The sequence below is a fragment of the Eublepharis macularius genome, chromosome 3 (genome assembly GCF_028583425.1).
Source record: "Eublepharis macularius isolate TG4126 chromosome 3, MPM_Emac_v1.0, whole genome shotgun sequence".
Classification (NCBI taxonomy): domain Eukaryota; kingdom Metazoa; phylum Chordata; class Lepidosauria; order Squamata; family Eublepharidae; genus Eublepharis; species Eublepharis macularius.
This window is the reverse complement of record NC_072792.1, coordinates 185,342,879-185,370,323: the sequence shown is the minus strand read 5'-3', so window position 1 is coordinate 185,370,323 and position 27,445 is coordinate 185,342,879. Positions and strand designations below refer to the sequence as shown.

General features: G+C 48.8%; 1 protein-coding gene across 1 annotated transcript in view; it reads right to left on the bottom strand.

Moving 5' to 3' along the window:
• The window catches only part of INPPL1 (inositol polyphosphate phosphatase like 1), an 86,038-nt gene that overhangs the window by 21,970 nt on the left and 36,623 nt on the right, over positions 1 to 27,445 (bottom strand). The window contains exons 3-17 of the mRNA XM_054973590.1: positions 23,709 to 23,859; positions 22,854 to 22,968; positions 21,733 to 21,873; positions 19,344 to 19,434; positions 16,333 to 16,422; positions 13,079 to 13,177; positions 10,889 to 11,039; positions 7,379 to 7,485; positions 6,644 to 6,746; positions 5,988 to 6,184; positions 5,511 to 5,628; positions 5,058 to 5,154; positions 3,436 to 3,574; positions 2,106 to 2,205; positions 1,227 to 1,315 (exon numbers count right to left, since the gene is read on the bottom strand). Of these exons, the coding sequence (XP_054829565.1) occupies positions 1,227 to 1,315; positions 2,106 to 2,205; positions 3,436 to 3,574; positions 5,058 to 5,154; positions 5,511 to 5,628; positions 5,988 to 6,184; positions 6,644 to 6,746; positions 7,379 to 7,485; positions 10,889 to 11,039; positions 13,079 to 13,177; positions 16,333 to 16,422; positions 19,344 to 19,434; positions 21,733 to 21,873; positions 22,854 to 22,968; positions 23,709 to 23,859 (1,788 nt within the window). The remainder of the gene's footprint in view (positions 1 to 1,226; positions 1,316 to 2,105; positions 2,206 to 3,435; positions 3,575 to 5,057; positions 5,155 to 5,510; positions 5,629 to 5,987; positions 6,185 to 6,643; positions 6,747 to 7,378; positions 7,486 to 10,888; positions 11,040 to 13,078; positions 13,178 to 16,332; positions 16,423 to 19,343; positions 19,435 to 21,732; positions 21,874 to 22,853; positions 22,969 to 23,708; positions 23,860 to 27,445) is intronic.

The following is a 27,445-nucleotide window of genomic DNA, read 5'->3' as shown; positions in this document are numbered from 1 at the left end:
GAGGGTACTGCTTGTCTTGTTTTTCTTTTAATGGACTCTTTTTATTTTATTGACAAGTTTAAAAAAAAATTAAAAAGGGAAAAAAGAAAAATAAATAAAAAGGAGAGAGAAAAAAAGAACAAAAATTAAAGAAAAAGAACAAAGAATAATAACAACAACATCCGATTTATATACCGCCCTTCAGGATGACTTTACTCCCACTCAGAGCGGTTTACAAAGTATGTTTTTATTATCCCCACAACAACTAACACCCTGTGAGGTGGGTGGGGCTGAGAGAGCTCTGAGAGAGCTGTGACTGACCCAAGGTCACCCAGCTGGCTTCAAGTGGAGGAGGGGGGAATCAAACCCGGCTCTCCAGATTAGAGTCCTGCTGCTCTTAACCACTACACCAAACTACACCATCTTTCCATTTTTCTCTACAACTCCTATCATATCTTTACAAACATTACACTTGTAGTTTTGATACCTCCAAAATTTCTATTTAGTTTTCTTAAATTTATCTTCTTAGAAATCAAATCCACAAATCATCAGTTCATTTTTCCTTGTCTCACACAGAAAGTCTGTAAGGGGTTTCCTAGTACTGCTTGTCTTGTGTTTGTTAGACAAGCAAACTCCCTAACTGTGGGAAGACACAGATCCAGAGGAGTTAACTGTGTTAGTCTGTAGTCGCAAAATAGAAAAGAGTCTGGTAGCACCTTTAAGACTAACCAACCTTATAGTAGCATAAGCTTTAGAGAACCACAGCTCTCTTCGTCAGATGCTTGGGAAACAGGAAGCCACAGAACTGTGATAAGAAATAATCTGGGCCCACATGAATAACATTGGCATTCTGTGGTTCTTTAAAGCTGATGCATCTGACGAAGAGAGCTGTGATTCTTGAAAGCTTATGCTACAATAAAGTTCATTAGTCTTAAAGGTGCTACTGGACTCTTTACTATGTGGGAAGACAGGGGTTTGGGGTGTCTGGCAATGCAGGTGCTCCAGAAGGCCAGGTTAGTCGATGGCAGGGAGAACCAGGGGCATAAGAAGCCACAGGGAGGGTTGGGAAGTCTCATAGGAAGTGGGGGTCCCTACTTTGCCAGAATCTCCAGCCCTAACTCTTGTCTTTGGGAGCTAGCCATTTAAACTCTCTGCTTGTAAGCCAGACGGATCTGGGGGCTTCCCATACAGCCCAGCATCCCCCGCTCAACCAGTTTGCAACTCCCCCTTTGGCCAAAGGCACTTACTCCAGTGGGCTTCTGTTTGTGCCACACGTAGGTGTCACGGGATCCCCTCTCGTAGCGGTACGTGGGAGGGAAGGTGATCTCCTCCTCGCCTGGGGAAGCAGAACACAACACTGGATAAGCTGGAGCTAGAAGGACATGGACATTTGCCCCAAAGAACATCAGAGCTGCCCTTCTGGGTCGTACGAATGAGCCATCAAGCCCGGAATCCTGTTTTATACAGGGCCAACCGCATGTCCACAGAAGACCTACAAGCGGCGCAGGTGGGAGGGAAGCCTTCCTCTGTTATGGCTCCCCACAGAAGTCCTGGCAGAGCCTCCCTTAGCCAAGGCAGCCTGTGTGACTCTGTCTTCATTGAGAAAGACAACGCATTAGCCTAGCGGACAAGCAAAGAAGCTAGGATGTTTCTCTGGCGAGCTCTCTCTGTTTCAGCGCCCCTGTCTCCTAGGACACAAGGCTGATGGCGCTGGCCTACCTCACAAGGAGGTTGTAAGGCTTTCTGAGAGAATGCATTGAGAACCATTTTAAGGCCTTAGGAAATGAACCCTTCTAAACAGAAAGCACTAGTCCATAAGATCTTGGCCCTCCAAGGCAACCTGCAAGGCCACTTAATTAATTAATTCCATAGAACGTTCTTCAGACTGTTCTAGCTACGAGCCATCAACAGACTGGTCCTTTCAACTAGGAAAAAGAAGAAAGCATTTCTAGGTTGTTTGACAGCCACGTTGTTGTAACTGCCCGAGTCCCGAGCCAGGCACCCCCGTGCCCGCATGGAGTGTCGCCCGGCTTTCCTAAGCACCAGAGAGGGAATGCCTTGCTCAGGGCTGGGCTCCAGGACAAGACACCCCCCCCCCATTTCGACCAGAGAGGCTGGCAGCTCACTGAATCGCAGGAAGATCTTGTGTTTCTCCTTCTCGAGGTTGAGCTGATCCACCTTCAGAAGGGGCTCAAACTCCTTCCGGTTGATGTAGTTGAGGATTTCCTGAGGAAGAGAACTCTTCTTTAGTGTGTGGTGTTGCCTGGACTCACGTCCTGCACACAATGAGACCTCCACAGGGACTACAGGAAGCCCGCTCTCGCGTTCTGCACGTGGTCCAAGTGTTGAGAGCCAACAACACTGCAAGGGATCCTGGGCACACGTCTCAGACTGAACAGTGCAGTCCCCAAAGTCAGCCAGCATCCCCTCCCCTCCCCTCCGCTGGCTACAAAGGGATCAAGGGATGGCCCGGAAGCCACATGTTCTAACCCAGCAGCCCATCCTTCCTTTACTTATTTAATTACTTCATTTATACCCCGCCTTTCTCTCCAGTGGAGACAAAGTGATTTACATCATTTTCCTCTCCTCTGTTTTATCTCCACAACAACCCTGTAAGGTAGGTTAGGCCAGGAGAGTGTGACAGGCCCAAAGTCACCCAGTGAGCTTCCAGAGTCGGAATTTGAACCCGGGTCTCCCGAATCCTACACGTTAACCACTTCAACCACACTGGCAAAGCAGACAGTGCGCTCATCGAGATCACTGTCTATTCACAATGGCAGCTGCGCTCCAGGGTCTCTGGCAGAAGTCTTCCACATCATCTACTGCCTGGTCCTTCTACGTGGAGATGCTGGGGATCGAACTAGGGGCTGTTAGCATGCCAAGCAGATGCTCTGCCACTGAGCCACTGCCCCTCCTCACTCATTGCAGATAGCCAAGGGGTGGTTAAGAACATGTCCTCTGCACCATTCTCTTGAGTATCAATTGTCCATGCCACTTTGGCATGGTAGAAATGATTGAGCATGTCCTCTTATACTCTCAGTTTTACCAGAACATTCGGAATGTATATATTACTTCACTTCTGCACAATTACCCTGGTAGATCAAATCAATTTTATATTTCACTCTTGCTTGGCGACTGTTATAAAGAAATACCTTTTAAAGTAGCTAGATTTTGTACCTTGGCATGCTTAATTAGGCAGAAGAATATGATTTTATCCTAGCAGTTTTAATTAAGAACCGTATTTTATGTACAGTATATTTTTATATCTATATCCTATATTTTTATAGCTATGACCTGAATTTAATGTATATGTCTTGATGACTTTGATTTTGTCTTCTGATCTCAGATCGCAGCAATAAGCTATACTATACTATGAATACCACTTGCCAAGCTCCAGGGGCGAATCCTACCCCCTCCCCAAAGATGGCGGACTGACCCCAGCGCAGGCTCCCTCACCTGTATGTCCATGTCCAGGCGATAATTAAGGTCCCCAAACCAGAAGAGGTGGGTGAAGCGCAGCGAGATGTCAAAGGAGCTGAGCTGCTTGTCACCCAGGGAGAGGAGGCGCAGAATATCCAGGTAGTTCTGATTCCTCCTGGAGGGTGGAGAGGGGAGGACAGCCAAGAGGGGCAAAGGAAACCAAGAACGTTGGCTGTGTTGCATGAACAAGAGGCTTGTAGCACTGAGGTGTGCCATACAGGTGAGGATCTAATACAATCCCCCCCTGGGTGGACGGGGGACTCTGAATGCTCACCTGTATGAAAAATTCCCCACTCACGGAAAGCCAGCATGTCAGGAAAAGGGGGTAAAGTTTAATTTTCTGCATTCTGTGGATATGGAGGAGCAAACACACAATTCCCCCTCCAACAAGCACACGCTCTAAATGCCAGAAGCCCAAGTGAGCTATATAAAAGGTTTCCCCCAAACTTTAAAACCAGTTCTACAGCTCTTTATTCAGCCCCTAAAATCCTGCTTCCACTAAGCAGCTATACCCTCGCCCGCAGTTTGGATATCCAACATATTTCACACACTCTCTGTTCTTTTAATCTTTACAACAGTCCTGCAAGGTGGGCCAGTATTACTACACATTTCACTGCTGGAAGGGCAGGGGCTGAGAGAATCCCCAGCAGAGATGAGATACATGCTGAAGACATCTTGACTTGTAGCTCAAAAACTTTTCATCGCTATGCCGTGCCAGCCAGCTCTCCGCTGGAATTTCGGAGTTCGCTACACACAGGCCCAATTTAGAATGCCAGCTGTCCCAACAGACACAGCATCGTGCCAGCCAAACTGGGATCGTGAAGCCCAAATGAGAGAGTCACGCAGCACAAACAGTATCACAAAGGACCGTGACCAACTAACTAAGAAGATATCAAGAATAATACAATCAATACAAATCTACAAACAGTGAATTTATATAATAAATACAAGAAATAAATAAATATTCAAACACAAACTACCAACTTGTGCAACAGGTAATTCGTATGAAAGTGACCTTATTGGCTTTGTCACTTTCATACGAATTACCTGTTGCACAAGTTGGTAGTTTGTGTCTGAATATTTATTTATTTACTTTGAAGTTAAGGATCGGGCTAAAATCACAGCCTAGATTTTTACTCTTGGGGTGCCTCCCCCCCCTCTTTTTTTTTCTTTCTTGGATTTGCGCATTGCTACCTGGTCGGAGCAATGTTGCAACGGGGAGGTTTGGTTTTGCCAAGGCTCCCTTTAAGAGTTCTGTTGACTGTTACGTTGGATTATTTCTTGTATTTATTATATAAATTCACTGTTTGTAGATTTGTATTGATTGTATTATTCTTGATATCTTCTTAGTTAGTTGGTCACGGTCCTTTGCGATACAAACTGGGATCGTGGGCAAGGAAGGATGGAACACATGGGATAGTGGAACACTCCACCAGTCAGAATGTATGCCAAGACAGCCCAAACCTCCCAAATGAGGGGGTATCCGAGCACAGCTGCAAGTGAGCCTCTACCCAAGTGTGAGAACTCAGCCAGTTCCACAACTGGTCCCCCAAGCCCTGCAGTTCTGCCTCCCGATCAGTCCCACCCTGCCAACTTACCTGGCAGTTTTCTCGTTGCCCGAGGTGAGGTGGCAGTTGACGAACCCGAAGGAGGTGCCGTTGAACATGAACGAGACCCCCACAGCTCCCTTATTGCCTGAGAAGGAAAATGGCAGAGAGGGAGAAGAGTGAGAGGTGAATCAAAAGGGGGTCAACCTGTCCCACTGGAACTTTGCAGCCCGCTTTCCAGATGTGCAACTGTTTTCTGGGAACATTGGCTCACAGGTCAATGCACCAGAAAAACTCTTGGAACAGCTCAAGGGCCATTCAAAGCAGCAGAAAGGGCCTGTCCCTCTCCAGCCAGAATCCAATTCTCCTTTCCATGCTCCTCGCTTGAACGCTGAACACTTCCAACGATGCCTCCTGGATGTAATTGTCTGGGTCCTACCTAGTCTCCTCCCCCTACAGGAATTTGTACCCGCCTCCCCCTGGTCCTGAGAGTTCCCTCCTTACCCAGAGTGTTAGCAATCCCAGTTTTCACACTCGAGGTGCTGACATGGCTGATCCGGTTCTCGTGCTCCGGTTTCACCAGGACGGCAATTTTAATGTTCCACAGGGACTGCATGGCTATCTGAAAAGGAAAGGTGGCGGTTCTGGTATTCAAAGCCCTCAGCACTACGGCCAACATACCTACGGGACCGTCTCTCCCATTATGTCCCCTGCAGGGCCTTGCACTCTGCGGATAAGCAATTACTGGTGGTCCCTGGCTCAAAGGATGTTCACCTGTCCTCAACCAGGGCCTTCTTAGCGCTGGCTCCGGCCTGGTGGAACACACGTTGGAGATTTGGGCCCTGCGGGATCTGTTGCAGTTCCGCGGGGCCTTTGGTTGAGGACTGGCATCCGTTCCCTTTTCCATCTTTTTTCCTGACCGTCATGCCCCGTTCTCTGCTCCGCTCTGGTACCATTCTCCCTCAGCTCTCGCGCACCTACCGGTCGGTACTCCATCTCTGTGAACTCCTTCAAGACCCCCCGCAGGAAGTCCACCCACTCTTTGTCCCCCATGGAGTTCTCCTGGGTGCCGAACACGTAGATGTCGTGGGGAATGGTGACCGTCATCTCATCCAGTGTCTTGCCGAGGCCCTTCGAGGCAAACCACGACGTGATATTCTTGGGCGGGGGCACACTGCCTGCGGGGGAGAGGGAATTAGCCAAAGCCGGGGGTCTCACAGCACAAAGAAAGCCCCCTCCCACACTGGCTTCACGTTCATGCAGGACGTCCGCTGCCTGCAAAGTTCCACTGTATCTCGAGCTTTCACTACGGCACTCATCTCGGGCATGGCTTTAGTGGTACCAGAACCAGGACAGTTCAGCCAAGTGGAGAAGTGACAGACATCAAAAAACACATCAGAGATGCCAGCACAGGAGAGGCAGTAAGGAGAACATGGGTACGTCTCCTCCCGTAGCTTTGTGGTAGATTCCCTGCCTTGGGCCCAGCCCTTGGTGTCTCCAGGAAAAGGTGACCCGGGAGCAGGAGCCGAGAGCTGCTCCGCGTGAGAGGATACAGTGCTTACGGGCGGAGGCGGGGGTCATCTCCCCCTCCCCAAAGGGCAACCTTGAAGAGCTGGCCCCCAGGCTGCAACGCTCACCCATGTTCCATGTGCCGATGAAGACGGAAATCATGTCGGGCTCATCGTGGTTGGAATGTCTGTTCTTCATCAGCTGCAAGAGCTGGCAGAAGGCCTCACGTTTCTGGAGAGGGTGGAAGGGGAGGTCAGCTGAGCACAAAAGCAAGCCATGCGGACGGCAACACTCGGAGCGCTTCTCGAGGCCTCTTGGCTCTTGGGCATTTTATCTTACACTGATGCAGAAAAGGCACGGAAACAGACTTCCGTAGAGCTCCCAGGGGCCGGGGCCGGGCTTCTGGAGCTCCTTCCCCCCATTCCCACGGCTACCTCTCCGCCTCTGGCCCCTCACCCTCTTGCCCACCTGCCCGCTTCCCCCCTCTAGGATCTTCCTTTTCCAGATTTTGCCTGGAAGATGGTTAGGCGCTCCTTAAAGAAACACAAGCGCTCCCCTGTTCTTGTGAACAGATATACTCGAAAGGCTTTTGGGTTGCTGTTTAGTCAAATGCTTTAATCCCCTTCACACCAGTTCTGAAAACTCACCCAGCTAATGAGCCAACCGCCAATCCTATCTACCCCAGAGCAGCACAGCCTCTACCGCCTCTTTCTGCAAAAAGCAGCCTCTTCTCTACCAGCAAATGACAGAGGTGTCGATTCTTACGTGCAAAAGGCAGGAGTGTCTCAGCAAGCCCCGTGACAGCAAATGGGAGGCTACTGCACCGGTGGAAGCAGCCTGGAACGCGGCCGCTCCAAACTCACCCTGGCGCTGACGAAGATGAAATCTTTCCGTTGGGTCTTGTCCTTCTCCTTTTCAAAGACGATTCCCAGTTTATTCTGCACTCGCTGGGACTTTATCAGCTGGCGGACTGGAGGGAGGGAAGGGACAGAGGTGAACAGAGAGAACGTTTGCTCTCTTGCTCAGAATATGAGAACTCAGGAGCCACTAATGGACTTGATGGACCGAAAACGCAAGACGGACAAAATGACTCAACAAGCAATTAAATCGTGCCGTGGAGGCCGTGATGGCCTTGCACACAAACGGCTGTAAAAGGGAGTTATGGACAATTCAGGGACGACAGGTCCATCGGTGGCCACTGGCCATGGTGAGTAAAGAAAACCTCCACATTCAGAGGCAGTCAACCTTTGAATCCCAGTGCCAGGAGGCAACATTAAGGGAAAGGCTTGGCCTCTGCGCTGTCTTGCTGACCCTCCGGGGCAACTGTTTCGACTGCTGAATGAAACAGGGTACTGAACTAGATAGACTGCCGGTCTAATCCAGCAAGGCTCTTATGTTCTCACTAAGATCATTTTTTCCCTAAATTTTTTTATTAGTAAATTTTAAATCTCATTAAAAAGGAGGGGAAAAGCAAAAGAAAACAGAAATAAAGGAGAATGAGAAAAAGAGAAAGAAAAGAGAACAGAAATTAAGAGAAAAAGAGCAAAGAAAAATAATACATATATATGAATCCAGAGGAGTTAGCTGTGTTAGTCTGTAGTAGCAAAATCAAAAAGAGTCCAGTAGCACCTTTAAGACTAACCAACTTTATTGTAGCATAAGCTTTCGAGAATCACAGTTCTCTTCGTCAGATGCATGGAGGGCCAAAAGAAACTGGTCAGATATAGAGGAGGAGAGGGGAAGGAGGAGGAGATGCAAACAGCTCCTTCTGATATGGAGATGCAAACAGCTCCTTCTGATATGGAGATGCAAACAGCTCCTTCTGATATGGAGATCAGTTTGCTTCTGTTGAGGAAATCAGTTACCTCTGATAATGAGATAACCATTCATAGTCCCTATTCAGTCCCAGCTTGACAGAGTCAAATTTACATACAAATTCCAATTCAGCAGCTTCCCGTTGGATTTTGTTTTTGAAAGGTTTCTGTTGGACTACAGTGACCTTTAAGTCTATATATATGAAGTCATTTTCAATTTTCTCTACACGTCATATCCTTACAGATATTATCACCTGTAGTCTCAGTACCTCAAAAAGTTAACTTTTCTATATTTCCTCCCTTTTTATTTATTTCCTCCCTTTTATTTCCTTTTATCGTTTATTTCCTCCCTTTTATTATTTCTTTCCTCCTTTTTATTTCCGAACGTATCTTCTTAGATATCAAATCCACAAATCATCCATTCATCTTTTCTCTTTTCACGCAGATAAATAATTGTGTGTGAGAGTGCGTGAATAAAGGAAACAAAAGGCATAACTAATGCTATTTCAAGAGAGATTGTTCAATATTATTGCAATCCACGAATACTTGATTTAGGTCTTAAGTTCAAAAAATGCAAGGAATGGATTGAAAAGGAAGAAAAAACTTTACTGGAGTTACTGTAATCTACACACAGACAAATTTTACAGTAATGAATATATAAAACAATGTAGCTGGCATAGCATAGTGGCTACAGTGTCAGACTAAGTGCTGGGAGACCCAGGTTCGAATCCCCTGTCTGCCACTGAAACTTGTTGGGTGACTCTGGGTCAGTCACACACTCGATCTAACCTACCTCACAGGATTGTGTTATGGATAGAGTGTGTGACAGAAGAATGATGCAATAACTTGCTTTGGGTCTCCACTGGGGAGAACGGCAGTGTAAAAATAAAAATAAGTAAATGGGGAGGGGTGCACTTGTAGACAAGCAATATTACCTTCAAAGAAAGACTTAAATCTCAAAAAAGTTCAAATAAAAATAAATAGCCTGCAATCATGTGGTTCTCCTTCCTCCATTTTACCATCACAACCCTGTGAAGTAAATTAGACTGAAAGAAAGCAACTGGCCACTGGTCATCCAGTAAGTATCCATGGGGATTCGAACTCGGGTCTCCCAAATCCTAGTCTGATACTAACCACTCCAACACACAGCCTCCATTTCCTGTGGTGCCACCCCTGTGAATTCTCTTAGGATCACTTCCGACATTACACATTTGGACCCAAGAGGTCCTTCCTCTCAGACGTGAGCATCAAATTCTGGACCAGGTGGGGTGGGGGCCTTAACGCACCCCCAAAGGAGAGCTCAAGACATCGATCTGAGGCACAGGGGCGGGGGGGGGGTCCCCCAAACATTGATCTTCCTCCTCAATAACTACCCATGCGTACCTTCATTTTCTGACAAGACTCTATGGTAGCATCGCACATAATCCTGAAAAGTGCTTAAATAGTGAAAGGTGGAAGGTGTCAGGTAGAATCCCCAAGTTCTCCACAGCAAACACGCAGGTGCATTGGGTGAAGTAACTTTATTAGAGATCCAGCAAGATCACGGTGCTCAGACAAGTGAAATTGGCAGAAGTGACGTAAAGGGGGTTGGTGATGTTAGTTATAGGGAACGTTCCCGCCATCAGGATAAGGGCCGTTCAAGTTTTTGGGCACGAAAGAGCCAGGGGGGTTGTCAGAGAGAAGCTAGGTTTAGGCTAGACAGAACAAAGAATGAAATCATCTCAGTTCCCAAGAACGATACATTTCGACCTGGCCGCAGCCAGCCATTCGAGGACACTTGCTGGAGGCAGCGGGGAAAGAGAAAGTAAATACTTGTGAGATAACCTACTGCCTTAACATCAATAAGAAACTTCTCATGCCCTCAGAGGACCAGCACATAGCACAGAATACATTCATGGCAGATATGCAGGCAGGCATATATAACAGAAGGGAGAGATCAGGAGAGGATAAAGAGAGGCAGTGTTATGTATGGTGACAGCATCAGGGGGAGAACTAGGGAGGCCGAGTCTAAATGCCCACTCCTGAAGTTCACTGACAATGCAATCCCAAGCATTCCTCCAGTCTGAACACATTCAAAACAATGGGCATAACTCTGCCCAGAGTTGCACCGTGAGTGACCTGGGAACCAGTTTATCTCCCTCAGTCCAACCTTCCTCACAAGCTGCTGTGAAAACCAGCGTACTTATAACAACAGTGTGCTTATGTACCACCCTTCTGAACAGATGAGTGCCACATTCAGAGCGGTGAACAAAGTCAGTATTATTATCATCCCCACAAACCAGCTGGGGGGAGTGGCTCACCCAAGGGCAGCTGCTGAATTCATGGCAGCAGTGGGAGTCGAACCAGCAGAGCGCTGATTCACAGCCCAACCACTTAGCCACAGCAGTTGTGAGGCCAACATGTGTGTTACATCCAGACAATCAATAAGATGAGCACACAGGAAAGAGGCAGTGACAGGAGAGTAAGGTGGCTGTGGAGACAGAGAACTGGGGAGGGGAACAGTGTTTTTTTTTGTGGGGAGGGAATGCAGGCCAGCCCCCGTTTCCAAGCCCCCCTTACTCTTGTCATGGGTGAAGGTGTTCCAGTCTTCCTGAGAGTCCTTCTGCTTCTTCAGCACCACCAGCTTCCCGCCTTCCACGTCCACGCTCAAGGTGTACTTCTGGGACTTCCCGATCTTGGTGAGGTCACCCAGCGTCAGGTCCAGTTTCACCTGTGAGCGACAGGCAGGTGGAGGAAACAGCTATCAGGCCCTTCTCCAGACATAAGGCAATTAAACGTGGAATGGAGAAGGCCAAGCGAGCAACTGGTTTGTGGACCGTCTGGGCCGGAGAAAGCAGCCGCTTCCTTCAGAACATCGGAAGGCCAGGAAGATACTTGGTATGCTTGCGGGTGGGATATGACTGTTTGATGCATGCCTCGAGAGTCATGCGGTGCAGAAGTGATAGTGAAAAGTGCCTTCAAGTCATAGCTGAGTTATGGCGACCCCTGGTGGGCTTTTCATGGCAAGAGACTAACAGAGGTGGCTTGCCATTGCCTGCCTCTGCGACCCTGGTCTTCCTTGGAGGTCTCCCATCCAATTACTAACCAAGGCTGACCCTGCTTAGCTTCTGAGATCTGACGAGATCAGGCTCACGTGGGCTATCCCAGTCAGGGCTGGTGCGCTGGTAAGTAGAAGCAAAACATCTTTGGCCAGTCCTGACTGCAGACCTTGAGCACTGGGAAAGGATCTTGTAGATCACCTTTATTTATTCAAAACATTTATAGTTCCCTTTTGCGTAATCTATTATATTAGAATAAGTGGCCTCCAGTGGACAAAGGCCACTTAAAGTAATACCTGTAAAGACTTAAAAAAAACACCTAAGATTGCAGCATCCACTAACTTTCAACACACCAAGATCACAGCCCTTAACTAGGCAGGACAAAAGAGCTGCCCCCTCCTAGAGTATGTGTGGGTTGTCTTTGATGACTGGAAAACTTCAATGTCAGTTTCCTGTCTCCAGCTGGCCCCTGAATTTCTCACCTCCCTTGGACCTCCTTGCATTGTCTAAACAGCCTCCTAGGCACAAAGGAAATCAATGGAATCCTGTGATCTTCATTACCCTAACAAATGTGGATTCGGGGGGTTCATTTTTTTTCATTCAATTTGAAATTTACTCTGGTTTTGCTCTTACTGGCACTACGCGTGACTCTGCCCCCAACTGTCAGAAACACCTTCTGGCTCTTGAGATTTAAGGAGTGGATCTGCTCAGAAATTAAGACTTTGTTGAAACTACAGATAGGAGATCTCTTTCTTCTCAGATTATAGGGCTGTTTCATAAGAAACTGATCGAGATACCTTGGTAAGGAGCAGAGACTATAGCCTAGGCTATTGGGTACTGTCTGCTGATGTAGATATGCTCCTACTAAGTAAAAGGTAAAGTAGTCCCAATATTTCTAAAGATGTTAATTACTTACGCTTTAATTAAGAAAAGTATCATTTATGTGTTAGGCTTTATACTATTTTTCAGATCCGCTGCTACCATATCCTACTCTATCACTGAATGACCTAATGATTGATCATGTTGTATTTTTGCTCTGTGAACATCCTAGCGATTGATTATATTGTATTCACTTGCAGTATGTAACCCACCTTGGATCTCAGGGAGAAAGGTGGACCATAACAAAACAATAAATAGCACAAGATCTCGGTGCAATGGAATACCTTATTTCTCAATTCCCAGTAAATGGCTGTTTTCAGCTTTCCTAATTCTACTGAGGTTGTACAGCTTGTGTTTTTGTAGAGGTTTTGGGCATAAAGAGTAACAATTTGATTTGTATGCTGCCCTTCAGGACAATTTAACATCTCTCAGAGCGGTTTACAAAGTGTATTATTATTATCTCCACAACAATCCCCCTGTGAGGTGGGTGGGGCTGAGAGAGCTCCGAGAGAGCTGTGACTAGCCCAAGGCCACCCAGCTGGCTTCAAGTGGAGGAGTGGGGAATCAAACCTGGCTCTCCAGATTCGAATCCTGCCGCTCTTAACCGCTACACCAAACTGGCCCGCTTCAATCACTTTTAAATTTATAGGGACTAGAAAACTCTTTTTAAAATGGAAACCGCTACTTCTGGGAGCAGAATTCTGTGCCCATGACCACGCTTTGCATTATTCCTGAGCGCCTACACGGTCGCAACACCACATCCAGAGTTCTGGCTTAGGCGGCCCGGCAGTGGCATAAAAGAGTTGTAAGGACGACAGAGCTTTCTTTTTACCTCGAATGCTTGCACAGGAATACTCTTTGCTTTGCGGGAGGAAGCTTGGCCGAGACCAGGCTGTGCTGGGGAACTCATATCCTGGAGAGCTTTCAGGGCCTGTAGGGGGCCACAGGGCAAGAGAGGGTTAATAGCCACCTTCATGCCAACTCCCGTTTCTCCCCACCCCAGCCCAACTGAGAGACAGAAAGAAAGCACAAGTCTGATGGCAGGTTCTTTTCTGCCACAGAATTTTGCTCTTTCATCTCTGTGGCAGGGCAGCAAACTCTCCCCCCCGCCCCGTGTACAATTCATTCCCCCTCCCCACCAAGCCCACTCCAAAGAAACCCATAATTATTCTGCAATCAGAATGAATTAGGTAAACAGAATACAGTTCCAGACACTGGCAGCGGCTTGCATAATTCAGTTTGCTTTTGCATTTTCAAGGAATTTATTGTATTTATGGTGAAGATGAGGAATGAGAACGAGGGTGGAAAACAAGGGCCGGGGTGACCACCACAGGGTTTGGAAGAATTTCCAGTGTACTTGGAAACAGTTTACGACCCCTGCACAGATGTGACCTCATTCCCCAAGGCTGTCCAGTCAGCCAATGCTCCCTAACTGCTCTGCCCAAGAAAGCCACGGGCTCACATATGCACACATATGCCAAAGCAGTTGAAAGAGCTGGGCTGGAAGAGCGGCCTCCCTCCTCCCCCCCCAAACGTTGTTCTCCAGCCACAAAAACCTTTGTCCTCCCCCTCCTGAAAATCAAATCATAGAAAATTAAATGTATTTTTGTTTGCAAGGATGCAATTTATTCCCACCCAATTGCTGTCTTGTTTTAAACCACGATCTCGTACTGTTGGATGGAGAAAGTTCAGAAGCGCAGCAGAGAATAAACTGCTTAGATCCCCCCCATGCATCTCGTGGGAGAAAGCAGGAAACAGAGGAGGAAGCCTCCATCTTGGTCCCCAGAAGAACAGGGGCGCAGGCCCCTTCCAGCTTTCCCGGTTGGAGGAGAGGGGAAGGGGCGTAGAGACATCGAGAAGGGGACCCTCAAAAAAGATATCATAGCCCTGGGAAAAGTGCCGAAAAGGGCAACTAGAATGATTAAAGGGATGAAACACTTCCCCTATGAAGAAAGGTTAAGGCGCTTGGGGCTCTTTAGCTTGGAGAAACGATGACTGAGGGGGGACATGATACAGGTTTACAAGATTATGCATGGGATAGAGAAGGTAGAGAAAGAAGTATTTTTCTCCCTTTCTCAGAATACAACAACTTGTGGGCACTCAATGAAATTGCTGAGCCATCAGGATAGAATGGATAAAAGGAAGAATTTCTTCACCCAAAGAGTGATTAACACATGGAACTCACTGCCACAGGAGGTGGTGGCAGCTTCAAGCATAGACAGCTTCAAGAAGGGACTGGATAAACATATGGAGCAGAGGTCCATCAGTGGCTATTATCCACAAGGTACAAATGGAACTCTCTGCCTAGGGAAATGATACTCTGTATTCTTGGTGTTTTTTTGGGAGGGGGCAATCAGTGGGCGGTCTTCTAGTGTCCCTTCCCCACTGGCAGACCTCCTGATGACACCTGGGTTTTTTGGCCACTGTGTGACACAGAGTGTTGGGCTGTATGGGCAACTGGTCTGATCCAACATGGCTTCTCTTATGTTCTTATTACTGAAGTCCATTCTGTTGACAAGAGACAGCCTGTTTCTCACCAGCCATGTTGGGCTCGCAGCAGCACTCTGGGTCTAACCCTGGTAGAGAATGGGAACAGCTTCCCACTGGTTCTCTGGATGCTTCAGGCATCCCCGATTCCCCATCACAGCTTAGGGGAACTCGCTTAGATTCTAGGGTCTAAGGCATTCTCAATGCTGGAAATTCAGGCTCCAGAGCTCCCGCTTCAAAAAAATCAATTATCAGGTACACCAGGACTCGATTCGTATCAGAATCACAAGAGTACGGAGATTTAAGCTCCACCCCCCCCGCCCAAGTATGCTTTCCTGAGTTAAAAAAGGCCCCAGAGTTATGGAAGAATCCCAAACCTCCATCAATCGCACTATGGCACAATGAAGTCTGGGACCACTTCTTCACGGAGCAGATCGCCTGCCAACTTAAGCAAGTGGGCTCAAATAAGTGTCCGTCAAATTTTTTTGGAAGACCGGATTCCTCTTTTTTGAACTACATGACTGGCCATGGCATTGAACCATGCAAACCATATCCAACCAACCCTTTTAGTATTTGAAAGCCTACAACAACATACAGAACCACCATCAAAACTGTCGGTCTGTCAGTGGACGCTTCATTTTTTTGATATTACCGTATGTACCTTTACCCTTGTATATAGCTGACAATTGGATTTTTGCGTTGATTTGTACTGTTTGATATGTTAGGATAGCTGCTGTTATAAAAACAATTTTTTTTCAAAAATAAAATGTTTTTAAAAGGCCCCAGACAGCCTTTATTTGCCCTGCTGTAGAAACTGATCGGGGTATTCACAAAATAACAATGATAACATTCGATTTATATACTGCCCTTCGACAACTTAATGCCCACTCAGAGCAGTTTACAAAGTATGCCATTATTATCCCCACAACGAAACACCCTGTGAGGTGGGTGGGGCTGAGAGAGCTCCAGAGAGCCGTGACTAGCCCAAGGTCACCCAGCTGGCTTCAAGCAGGAGTGCGGAATCAAACCCGGCTCTCCAGATTAGAGTCCCACACTCTTAACCACTACACCAAACTGGCTCTCCAAAGAGCAAGAGTCCAGTAGCACCTAACAGAATTTGTGGTAGGGTATACGTTTTCATGAGCCACAACTCACTTCTTCAGATACAGTTAGAATGTGTGTCCATCTGTCCTTATATCTTGGAGAGTGGAGTGGCTGAAGAAGCCAAATGATAATAGCCGGTGAATGACAATAGCAGGTGTGATTGGATAGGGTGGGGTATGTAGAGGGGTGGTGGGTGTGGAGAAATCAGCATGAGACAGGAAGCCTAGGTCTTGAGTCGATCCAGGAGGATGCATTGTCTTGAGCTTTGTTATCAGTTGCAATTCAGCGGTCTCTGAATTCACGAGTTTGCCCAAGAGCAGCTTCCTGAGGTCATTTTAGATCACAAAAATGGGGGGAGGGGGTGCTTTAACACACAACCCTGCTCCAAATTGGGACCCTATTCCAAGAAAGCCCGCTGCCTCATCCAAGCACTTCCGGGGAGACCCACTGAGATGGACAAGGGTTTAAGTAAGAGGCTGTGGCTGCGCCACTCACCTTCTTCTCGATGCTGGACAGGAAGTCCTTCAGGATGGACAACTTCAGGACGAGACTCTCCAATTCCTGCTCCCCCGTCTGACCAGCAGTCTGGAAAGCACAAGGGAGTATTCAGAAACTCGAAGACCCCAGAGCAGCTTGCAGACACGCCTCAGGGGCAGAGGTCTGCAGGGCCCTGGTTAACACGGAAAGCCAAGCGGACAGGAAAGGATGGAACGCTCAGAATTCGCCCCCAAAGCTCCCGATAACAAACACTCGTTCTCCACAGCTCGACACCCTACTATTGACATTATCTGGCGAGTTCTGTTACATCTCCGATAAGAAGTTGAAGCGACTCTGCACCATAATGAACAAGAGTCCAGTAGCACCTCTAAGACTAATAAAAATTGTGGTAGGGTATGAGCTTTCTTGAGTCACAGCTTCTTGAGTCACAGCTTCTTCAGAGCTGTGACTCACGAAAGCTTATACCCTACCATCAGTTTTGTTAATTCTTAGAGGTGCTACTGGACTCTTGCTGTTTTTTACTACTACAGACAGACTAACACAGCTACCCATCTTGATCTATCTGCACCTGAATGATCGCCTTACTTCAGAGAAGGGCTGGCAAGAACACACAAAGCTGCCTTACGCCAAAGTCCAGTCGCTAGTCTGTCCCGAGAACACGCAGCCAGTTTTCGATGGGCTGTCCACTTGGAGGGGGCGAAGGACTGAACCGGGGACCTTCTATATGCAAAGCAGATGCTGCGCCACACCGCTGGAGAACATTCCAGAAAACGGTGGACCAATCAGCCTCCAAACTAGGTGACAGCAGGCTGCTGGGGGGCTGCAAGGGATGGAAGGAACCAGGCAAGCTGAAGCCAGGAAGCAGGAAGGACTCGTCTCAAGAGGAGCCCGGAGCACGAGCCGCCAGCAAAGAGTTAAGCAAGACCTGGCAGGGGACTTACAACTGTCTGTGGGCAGCTGGGATGAGCAGGTGTCTGTGGCAAAACCGAGCGAGTCCTGTCCTTACCGGGGAGATGTTTCTTCGGAGGCAGACTGGCTGCTGAACGAGGGTTATGTGTAATGCAGGAAGTGTAGGGGTGTGTCTCTCAGGGGAGGGGCTTCAGCCCTGCAAGAAAGGTGGGGACCGAGAACAGTCAGAGGCAAGTGGGGGCTTGCCGTGCCGCGAACATTTTATGCAATTCCTCAAATGTACGTAAACAATTTCTCCTTTAGAGGAGCACGAGGAATGAAATTGCTGGGACCTGGGCCTCTGAGGGTTTCTGGATTACCTGGGTTGAAACCCAGCAAGGTTGCAGGCTGTCCTACACAAAGGCAGCGAGCAGGGGAGTGGGGCAAAGCCCGGTATAAGCCAGCTGACTTGCTAGGAAACCAGCAGGCCCTCAACCGGGCCAAGGGAGTGGGGCAGGGACAGCGGCCGTGTTTGCCAGCTCAAACATTGCTGACTGAAGCACATGAATTTACGTGCTGAAAGTGGAATTATCAACTTTGGACAGCTTTTCAGGAAGGGGAGGGGGCTGTGGTTCAGGGGCAAGGCATCTGCTTGGCACGCAGAAGGTCCCAGGTTCAATTCCCAGGTAAAAGGATCAGGCAGGAGGGGAGGTGGAAGACCTCTGCCTGAAACCCCGGAAAGCGGCTGCCAGTCCGAGTGGACAATATTGACCTCGATGGACCAAGGGTTCGAGACATTGTAAGGCATTTTCGTGTTCACTGGACAACTGCACAAAAGAGGCCCTGGGTTGGGAACAGAAGAACTACCCTTCCGGTTCAAGCCAAGGAACCCTCTAGCCCAGTGACACTGGTTTGGGAGACACATGCGGCAGTACAGGCCTGTGCCTGGAATGGAAATAAACGTGGCTCTTTGGGCTGATGGTAACTGCAAATGTGGCTCTCCGGCAACCACAGAACGAGCACCACTGCTCTTGACCAAGAGTAGCCAGCGGGACCTCTCCAGGAAGTCCACAATCAGGTCATGTGATCTGCCTCCCAGCATTGGTATTCAAAGGTAGACTGCCTCTGAACACAGAGGTTCCATTTTGTTACCCTGGCTAATGGTTGCCCTTAGACCCATTCTCCTCCAAGAATCTGTCCAGTCCCTTTGGAATGTCTTAAGGACCATCGCTACATCGTGTAACACGGAGTTAATGTGCATGTGTGTCGAACGACTCCATCTTGTCTGTCTTGAGTCTACTGCCAATCGGGTGCCACAAAGTTCTAATTTTTCCACTATGTTCATCATTTGCAAACTTCTCCAATGTCCCCCATCACCTTTTCTCTAAACTAAAAAGCCCTGAACTCTTCTGTTTTCCCTTGACGTGATTTATTTCATTTATACCTGCCTTTCTCCTCAATGGGGATGCAAAGTGGCTGACATCCTCCCCCTTTCCTCCACTGAATCTCCACTACAACCCTGTGAGGTAGGATTAGGTGGAGAATGTGACTAGCCCAAGGTCACCCAGCGAGCTTCCATGGCAGAGCTGGGGTTTCCCCAATCCTAGACCAATAGTCTAACCGTACACCACACTGGAAGATGTAGAGAAGATGTTCCAACCTTTTGATCATAGAATCATAGGGTTGGAAGGGACCTCTAAGGTCATCTAGTCCAACCCCCTGCACAATGCAGGAAATTCACAACTACCCCCACAAACTGCTCCAGTAACCCCTGCTCCATGCCCAGAAGATGGCAAAACACTGTCAAGATCCCTAACCAAAATGGCCTGGGGAGAATTGCGATCAGCCTTACCCTGGGCATGTAAGAACGGGCAGCGAGAACTAAGCACTGATGCAACCCTTCCTTCCCTCTCTTTTAGGATCTGCGTAGGTTCACAGAATCGGCATTGCTGCCAGAGGGCCTCTAGGGTCATCTAGTCCAACCCCCTGCACAATGAAGGAAATTCACAACTCCCCCCCACTCCCGACTGCCCCAGTGACCCCTGCTGCATGCCCAGAAGATGGCAAAACGCCATCTTCTTCATGTAGGCTGCCTTCTGTACTCTGCCAACAAAGCTCACCTGTTGCAAGATCCGGGAGACCAGAGGGGAGCTCTGTTGGTCAAACACCTTGGAAAGAATCTCCAAGCCAGACAAGACCTTGTCCACCTCACTGGAAGGAGAAGAACCAGAGTTCAGACGTATGTCGCTTTCTTGTTTAGGATGACTGTTTTACTTCTCTAACTGCACACCAGTAAGATCTGAAATGCCAGAAGGCGTCTTAAGAAATGTACAAATCTCAGACTGTAACCGTGATGTAGATTAGGCACTTTGAGAAAAATGTATGCACTGAGACCACAGAAAAGGAGGAGTAAATCCATTCGTTTGCATTCTTTAGTTCCCTCCCAGATAAGCAACTGTTTGCCTTAAGAGTAATATGTCAGACTTCAAAAGCCACTGCCCAAAGCTCAGCGGCAGAGCACCACATTCAGCCAAATGGATCTCCGGCAGCGGAACCAGAATAGGCATCAGCTACAGTCCTTGGAGAGAGGCTGCCAGGCACGACACGCTACACTGGCCTAGATAAATGGCCTGACTCAGGCACCTGAATACACCAACCATGACGTGGCCAACTGCCATACTGACAATTGCTGACTCAATCCAACTCGGAAAGACCCTCCCTGTCATTCTTCAGCCTGCAGTAGAAAAGAGCAGTAGCACCTATAAGACTCACAAAATTTGTGGTAGGGTAGGAGCTTTCATGAGCCACAGCTCACTTCTTCAGATACCAAGATATCCAATGAGGTAAGTTGTGACTCACAAAAGCCCATACCCTACCACAAACTTTGTGAGTCTTATAGGTGCTCCTGGACTCTTGCTTTTTTCTACTGCTACAGACAGACGGACACGGCTGCCTATCTTGATCATCAACAGACTGGACTCTATGAACGACAAGCAAATACACTGCCCTTCCATCTTATAGTTAAGAGCTCCCGCTCCCCCCTCCCTTCCTGTGCAGATTTTTAAAAACTCAGCATCTGGACTACAAGTTGGGGCCACGGCTCAGAGGCAGAGCGTCTGCTTGGCACGCAGAAGGTGTCAGGTTGAAGCTGCAGCATCTCCAGTTAAAGATCAGGTAGCAGGTGATGGGAAAGCCTCTTGACTTGAAATCCTGGAGAGCCACTGCCAGTCCGAACAGACAACGCAGACCTCGATGGAGACGTGGTCTGATCCAGGAGACGCCCGCTTCACGTGTTCCAGCAAGAAAAAACCCAGAACACACCACCACCACCACCAGAGCTGGGACAGCATCCTGACAGCCAGAGGGCTGCGAAAGGGGGAACAGAGCCAGGCCACGGAGGGACAAGCGGCATCTCCAAGGAAAGCCTTGTGGAGGAAACGACAGAAGCATGGAGGGGGGGGAGAGGGTAAGGAGGGGAAAGGGCAAACACACACACACACTTCCTTGTGCTCATTCCACAATGCTTACTTGGCCAGTGAGCAGAGTGAGTTTCTTGGATCCCACTGCTTCACAGTACACAGGAGCCAACCCACTGTATCTAAACAAACAGCTACATTGATAATTAAAATCATAGAATCGTAGGGTTGGAAGGGACCTCTAGGGTCATCTAGTCCAACCCCCTGCACAATGCAGGAAATTCACAATTCCCCACCACCACCACCACCACTGCTCCAGTGACCCGTGCTCCATGCCCAGAAGATGGCAAAACACCATCAAGATCCCTAGCCAAAATGGCCTGGGGAAAATTGCTACCTGACCCCAAGGTGGTGATCAGCCTTACCCTGGGCGTGTAAAGGGGCTGCGAGAACTAAGCCCTGATGTGACCCTTCCTGCCCTCATTCTCATGATCTGCCCAAGGTCACAGAATCAGCATTGCTGCCAGAGGGCCATCTAGCCTCTGCTTAAAAACCTCCAAAGAAGGAGAGCCCACCACCTTATGGTTAGTTAATGAGATTGAAGGGTTTTAATCATTTATCTGCTGCCAACTGCAGTTGCTATTGCAATTTAATACCAACAACTGAGTTTATTTATCTGCCAACTTTTTAAAGGACGCTTTTAGCATTTGGTCCTTCTATCTTGTAGCACCTTGAAGAGCACCTAAATCCGTTTTCCAAACTCTTTTTTTGCGTGTGCACGTGTTTTCCGCAAAACCAACCGGTAATGAGGTTTCTAACAAAACAGTAAATCGCAAACAACCATTCAATAATAGCCGCAGAATTCTAAGGATCAAACCGTTCCAGTAGAGTGCTTAGTCCAAAATCTAACCACTCCCTCGTTAACTGCAGCCATTACAAGTTCATCCAGATAAGGACTTTTGAATGTTCCCCAGAGTCTCCAGAGGAAGTGAGTTCCACAGGCCCGGGACTGGCGAGTAAGTGGGGCTGCCTTTGTGGGAGGAGCCCGGGCAGCTGGGCTGCACCCACCCCTCCTCCCACTCCCTTTGCTTACCTGTGCAAACGTTTGCAGGAAGCGACAAGAGTTTTGTTCAGGTGGGGCAGGCAGCTGGCCCCAGCTTTGACTGCCTCCAGGTCCAAGGAGTAACTCCCTTTCAGGTACTCATGAGAAAAGGTGCTGAGGCCATTGGTGGTGCTGGAAGGGAAAGGGGCATGGAAAAGAAAGGCACCCAAGTGTAGCAAAGCTTCCTCTGCATGAGGGCTTCCCAACAGTATTGTTGTTGTTGTTGTTGTTGTTGTTGTTGTTGTTGTTGTTGTTGTAATATTAATATTAATATTAATATTAATATTAATATTAATATTAATATTAATATTAATATTAATATTAATATTAATATTAATATTAATATTAATATTAATATTAACATTAACATTAACATTAACATTAATATTAATGATAATGATTTGATTCACCTTGGAATGAGCCACCTTTGAGCAAATATCCAAACACAGAGGCTGGCATCCGCAAACAAAGACCTAGGGAAGGACTCGCTGCATAGCTTAGAATCAGGGCCAGGTCTGACCGAATGGAAAGTGTTATTCCTTATCCCCCCACTCAGGGCCAAGCTACACATGACGAATGACACTTGAACGGCAAGTGGATTGAGTGGAGGGCAAGTGAACAGGGAGAAATACACTTGCTGTTCAAGTGTCATTCCGCCAAGGAAAGAGATTTTAATTGTGTTTGCACATCCGGTTACCCCTCCCTCACCTCATTATCCAACCCCCCCCCCCCCACAAAGGACACATCACTGAAATCTAGGTTTCAGCATTTTGGACCTGGGGCCCATCTTTCTTGCCGAAAGAGCCTAGATGGGGCTTCATAGATAAATGCCAGACCAGCCGCTGAAATTGTGCCCAGTCTCTTCCAACATACACAACCCTCACTTGAGGGCTGGGGGAAGAATCTCCCGTTCTCGTGTATCTCCAGCCCCCACGCAAATTCCTGATGGCCCCCACCTCTTTCTCTCCTTCCTCCTCCTCCTCTCCCATCTATTTCTGCCTGGGTTGTGAGTGCCCCCCCCACCCCCCGCCATCCATTCTGTCTCTTGGTGGTGAGATAATGCACTCAGAGATGTTTTCGCAGCAGTGGGTCCCAGGGCATTTGCCGATTACCTTTCAAGAACTCCGTCCTGCACAGCAGGGGTGTTGCTTGCAACGGCAGGGCTGCCAAAAGGAATGCCGGTGGATGCACAGCGAGGTGGCAACGGGGGCTTCTCATCTTCCCCATCTAAAAGAAAGGGGGGAGAGTCCGTTGTAACGGGCTTCCAGGTGCACAATCCTGCCTAGCCGTTTGGGCGAGGGTTCCTTTGACTTGCCCAGACCGAAATCCGCCCCCGAGATTCTCTGCTGGCTTCACTTCCTGTCTGCTCATGCAGCCCAGAATGTGGATGGAGCTGTAATGCAGAATTCCCTGTTTGGCCTTGCTGTGTTTCATTCTCCAAATCGGAGGTGCTGGAGTTCAGTCCCTTGCACCAGAAGCCCTGCTCCTCCAGTGACAGAGATGCCCACATATTTGGCCGTGGTGAGGGAAAAGCACTCTGTACATGCTCCAAGTCTCTTGCTTAGAAAAGAAATGCGTTGTTTCAGGGGACCAGGATGGAGTCCAAGGAATGACAATAGGATCTGGGAATTTGTGACTCTGCCAGCTCAAATAACAACAACATTTGATTTATATACCGCCCTTCAGGACAACTTAATGCCCACTCAGAGTGGTTTACAAAGTATGTTATTATTATAAGCCCTGGTGAAAAAAAGAGGGAGGGCATTTGGTTGAGGGTTCACAGCATTAAGCTGCTCCCGACGCCCATCGACAATCCGCCCAGCCCAGAATATAAAACAGGAATCCTGCCCATGGGGGCTGCCTTGCCCTCCTGCAAGACTGGCGTTCACACAGTCCGGGGGCAAGACTGCCAGCCCCTGAGGCATGTTGGGTACCGCGTGCGCATGCAGGAGGGAAGGTGCTTGTACCTGAGTAGTCTCTGTCTTCCACGTACTCCTTTTCCTTCTCCCGCTCCACGGGGAAGAGGAGGGTGCAGACGAGGCCCTGGTTCGGCTGCAGGTACAGGGCAATGAGGTCGCCCAGGGTCTTGAAGCGCCTCACCTGGACCCCCTGAGAAGTCTGTGGGGAGGAAAGAGAGTCATCAGCAAGGGCAGAGACGTCCCTGGGAGGTTGAGCAGGGGACAGAGAATTAAGAGAGGCTGCCTGCCTAGGAAAGGGGGGAGTCCAGCTGCATTTAAATAGAGCCCCAGCAGAGCAAATGTGAAACTTTAATAATAACAACATTCGATTTATATGCCGCCCTTCAGGATGACTTAACCCCCACTCAGACCAGTTTACAAAGTATGTTATTACTAGCAACAAAGCCCATTGTAGCAAAAAAATACAACGGGCTCTAGAAAGGGCAGGGGGGCCGGCCTGGCCATTGCCCCCTCCCCAGCAACCCGATCTGGGTTGGGGGAAGGAGGGCAGGGCGGTGGGGCTGGGCATTGCCCCCTCCCCAGTGCCCCAGTCTGGGTTGGGGAAAGGAGGGCAGGGCAGCCCAGCTGGCCATTGGCCCACGGAGTGACTCCCCTCTCTCCTGCTAGGGGCGCCCTAATGCGCCTGCGCTGTGGAATCCCAGTGAGTCGTCAGAAACCTGTTTACAGAATTATGTAGTAGGATTATCCCCACAACAAAACAGCCTGTGAGGTGGGTGGGGATGAGAGAGTCCTGAGAGAGCTGTGACTGATCCAAGGCCACCCAGCTGGCTTCAAGCGGAGGAGTGGGGAATCAAACCTGGCTCTCCAGATTAGAGTCCTGCCGTTTTTAACCACTACACCAAACTGGCTCTCTTTGCACTCACATCATGTTGGAACAGGACTTCCACCCCTGCAAAAAACTATGGGCACGGCTGCTTTGCATCGAGGGCAGCCCATCCTCGACAGCAGGCGGCCGGAGTTCAAAATCCAACAGGTGCCTTTTCCTATCATCAGCATCGCAGTTCAACGAAGCCCTAAAGTACACCCCTTGTCTGGAAGGATCTGGAAACGGTGCCAACCGTGCTGAGTTGGGGGAAATCTGCAGCTAACGCCGTCTTGCTTCGAGACCAGTGCCTGATTGAGAACACTCCCCCCGCTGCTGGCAGTGCCCCATCAGATGCTCCCACAAGCAGGGCACGGCAACAACAGCCCTCCCATGCGGTTTTCTCCTCAGTCTTTGCTATCCAGAGGTAGACTGCCTCTGCACATGAAGGTTCCATTCGCTTATAGCTTTGGGGGTAAACGACCACAAAAACATAAAAACGTAACAAGAGCCACGCTCCATCAGACCACAGTTCATCCAGTCCAGTATCCCATCGCACACAGCGGCCAATAAGTTGCTATGGAAGGCCAAGAACAGGGTGTAGAGGTGGAGGCCTTCCCTTGATGTTGTGTTCTGACACTGTGATTCAGAGGCTGACTGCCCCTGGATGTGGAGGCTCTCTTCAGTCACCAAGGCTAGTAGCCACCGATAAACCTATCCTGGATGACGCTGTCGAATCCCCTTTTAAAGCTGTCTACATTGCTACATCCTCTGGCAGTGAATCCCACATTTTAACCAGCTGTTAATAGCTCCTGTCCTCCTGCATCTGTCTGTCTCATTTTTAATGAAAATGGGACTTTTTAAATCCGCGATTTTGTCGAACTTAATCGTTCTATCCAGCTTGCGGAAGGCTTGTTATGCGTCCCTCCCATGCACACACTTCTTTTGAGAGCTCGCTGTGGCAAAGCAGAGTTCAGGCTGCCACGGGCAGGCCACTGGAGGCAGCCAAAAGACCTCCTATTTACATCTGGAAGCTTGCTTGCTTGGCTGGCCGTTGGATTAAATCTGCACAAAGTTTATGGGCAGGCTGAAAAGCAAACACTTTTCTCCAAGGACTTCTCTCTCTCCATGTGCTGATCAAAACGTGTAACCGTGTTAATCTGTCTGTAGCATGAGAAAAGAGCAAGAGTCCAGTAGCACCTAGAAGACTAACGACATCTGTGGTAGGGTAGGAGCTTTCCTGAGTCAGATATCTGAAGAAGTGAGCAGTGGCTCACTGAAGTTCATCCCCTACCGCAAATGTTATTAGTCTTATAGGTGCTACTGGACCTGTGATCTTTTCTCCATGTAAAGAGGCAGCAGAGCCAGAAGCCCAGAGCCAGAAGGCAGCATCGGAGAAAGGCCTCGGCCTCGATGTCGTCTTTGCCCTCCAGGGCACCCGGCTGGCTGCCATGTGAGACAAGATGCTGCACCAGACAGGCAGCGGGGGAGACTTTTACGTTCTTACTGGTCACCATCTCCAGGCCAATGAAAGCTGCTAAGCATCAGGGGGGAGCCATAAACACACTCAGAGCGGGACCACAAGTGACGCCTGACACAGGTTGGACACTTGTCAGCTTCCCTCAAGTTTTGATGGGAAATGTAGGGCGTCCTGGTCTTGCAGCTTGGCTCTCTGACTGCTGTCCAATGGACTTTTCAACTGTCACGTGTCCAACATTCCGCCAAGCTGCCTACATTTCCCGCCAAAACTTGAGGGAAGCTGGCAAGTGTCCAACCTGTGTCAGGCGTCACTTGTGGTCCCGCTCTCAGAGGAATACTGAGGCAAGAGCAAGGCCACATTGTATGTGGGATATTGCTCACGGATAGTCTCGTATTCTGCGTGCACATCATCCCATGTGCCAGAGGCACAGTGCAATGTACATGTTGCTGGGGGGGGGGGGGAAGCACATGTCATTAAACAAATGGGCGTGCCTACCTCACACCAGGCTGTGGACATGGGGAATTCACCCCATTTATTCCACTGAATACACATATGGAAAACTTACCTTGTTTGAAATCGGGCTTTCCCAGCCATTTTATGAAGGCAAAAGAGTTCCTCTGAGCACTGGGTCATAGAGCTGGCACCAGCCTTTGCCACCTCCTGACCCATGAGACAGGGTTAGGCTGTGTCTGTGTGAGAGGGAAGGGAGCAGCCACATTCCTGAGTCGTTTTTCTTAAACCAAAGGGGGGGAAATCCGAGATTTCCTGCATTCCAGCAGGAGGAAGTTGGGGAGGGGATCAGCCTCGGGAACCGCAGGGCCACACTGGCTTTGGAACCACAATTCCCAACAGAACCTAATGATTAAAAAGTCCACCCTGACATCATGTTGGCGAAACAGGGCGTTCTTTAAAATACGTTTTGTGGTGGGTAACTATGTTGGTCTGCAGTAGAACAACAGGATTTGAGTCCAGGGGCACCTTAGAGACCACAAGATTTTCAGGGTCTAATCTTTGGAGAGTCAGAGCTCCCGTCTTCAGACACAGGTACCCAAAGTGTTAGGCAGGGATTCAATTCCCCCGATTATCTAAATCAGTTACATACATCCCCCATTCAAAATTAGGCAGTGAACATTTTAGAGATGGAAATAAAAATGGCTAGACCGCTCGATGTTTATTCTTGCCTGCTACCATATCCATTACCGTGATCACGGGGGAACCTTTATTAAGATGGCCTGGAACACAGAGAGCACACCACAAACCAGCTGTGGTGGAGGCAGCCCAACCAGAGCATTAGCATTGGGGGGGGGATCCCACAGTGGCTCAAGTGGGACAGTTCAGGGTCAACTGTGTGGCAAGCTGTTCTCTACCAGTCCCCCGCCTAAGGGATGCAGGGTGTGGAGAGGGGAAATCTCTGCTCTGCTCTCTGGCACAGGGAGGAGCACC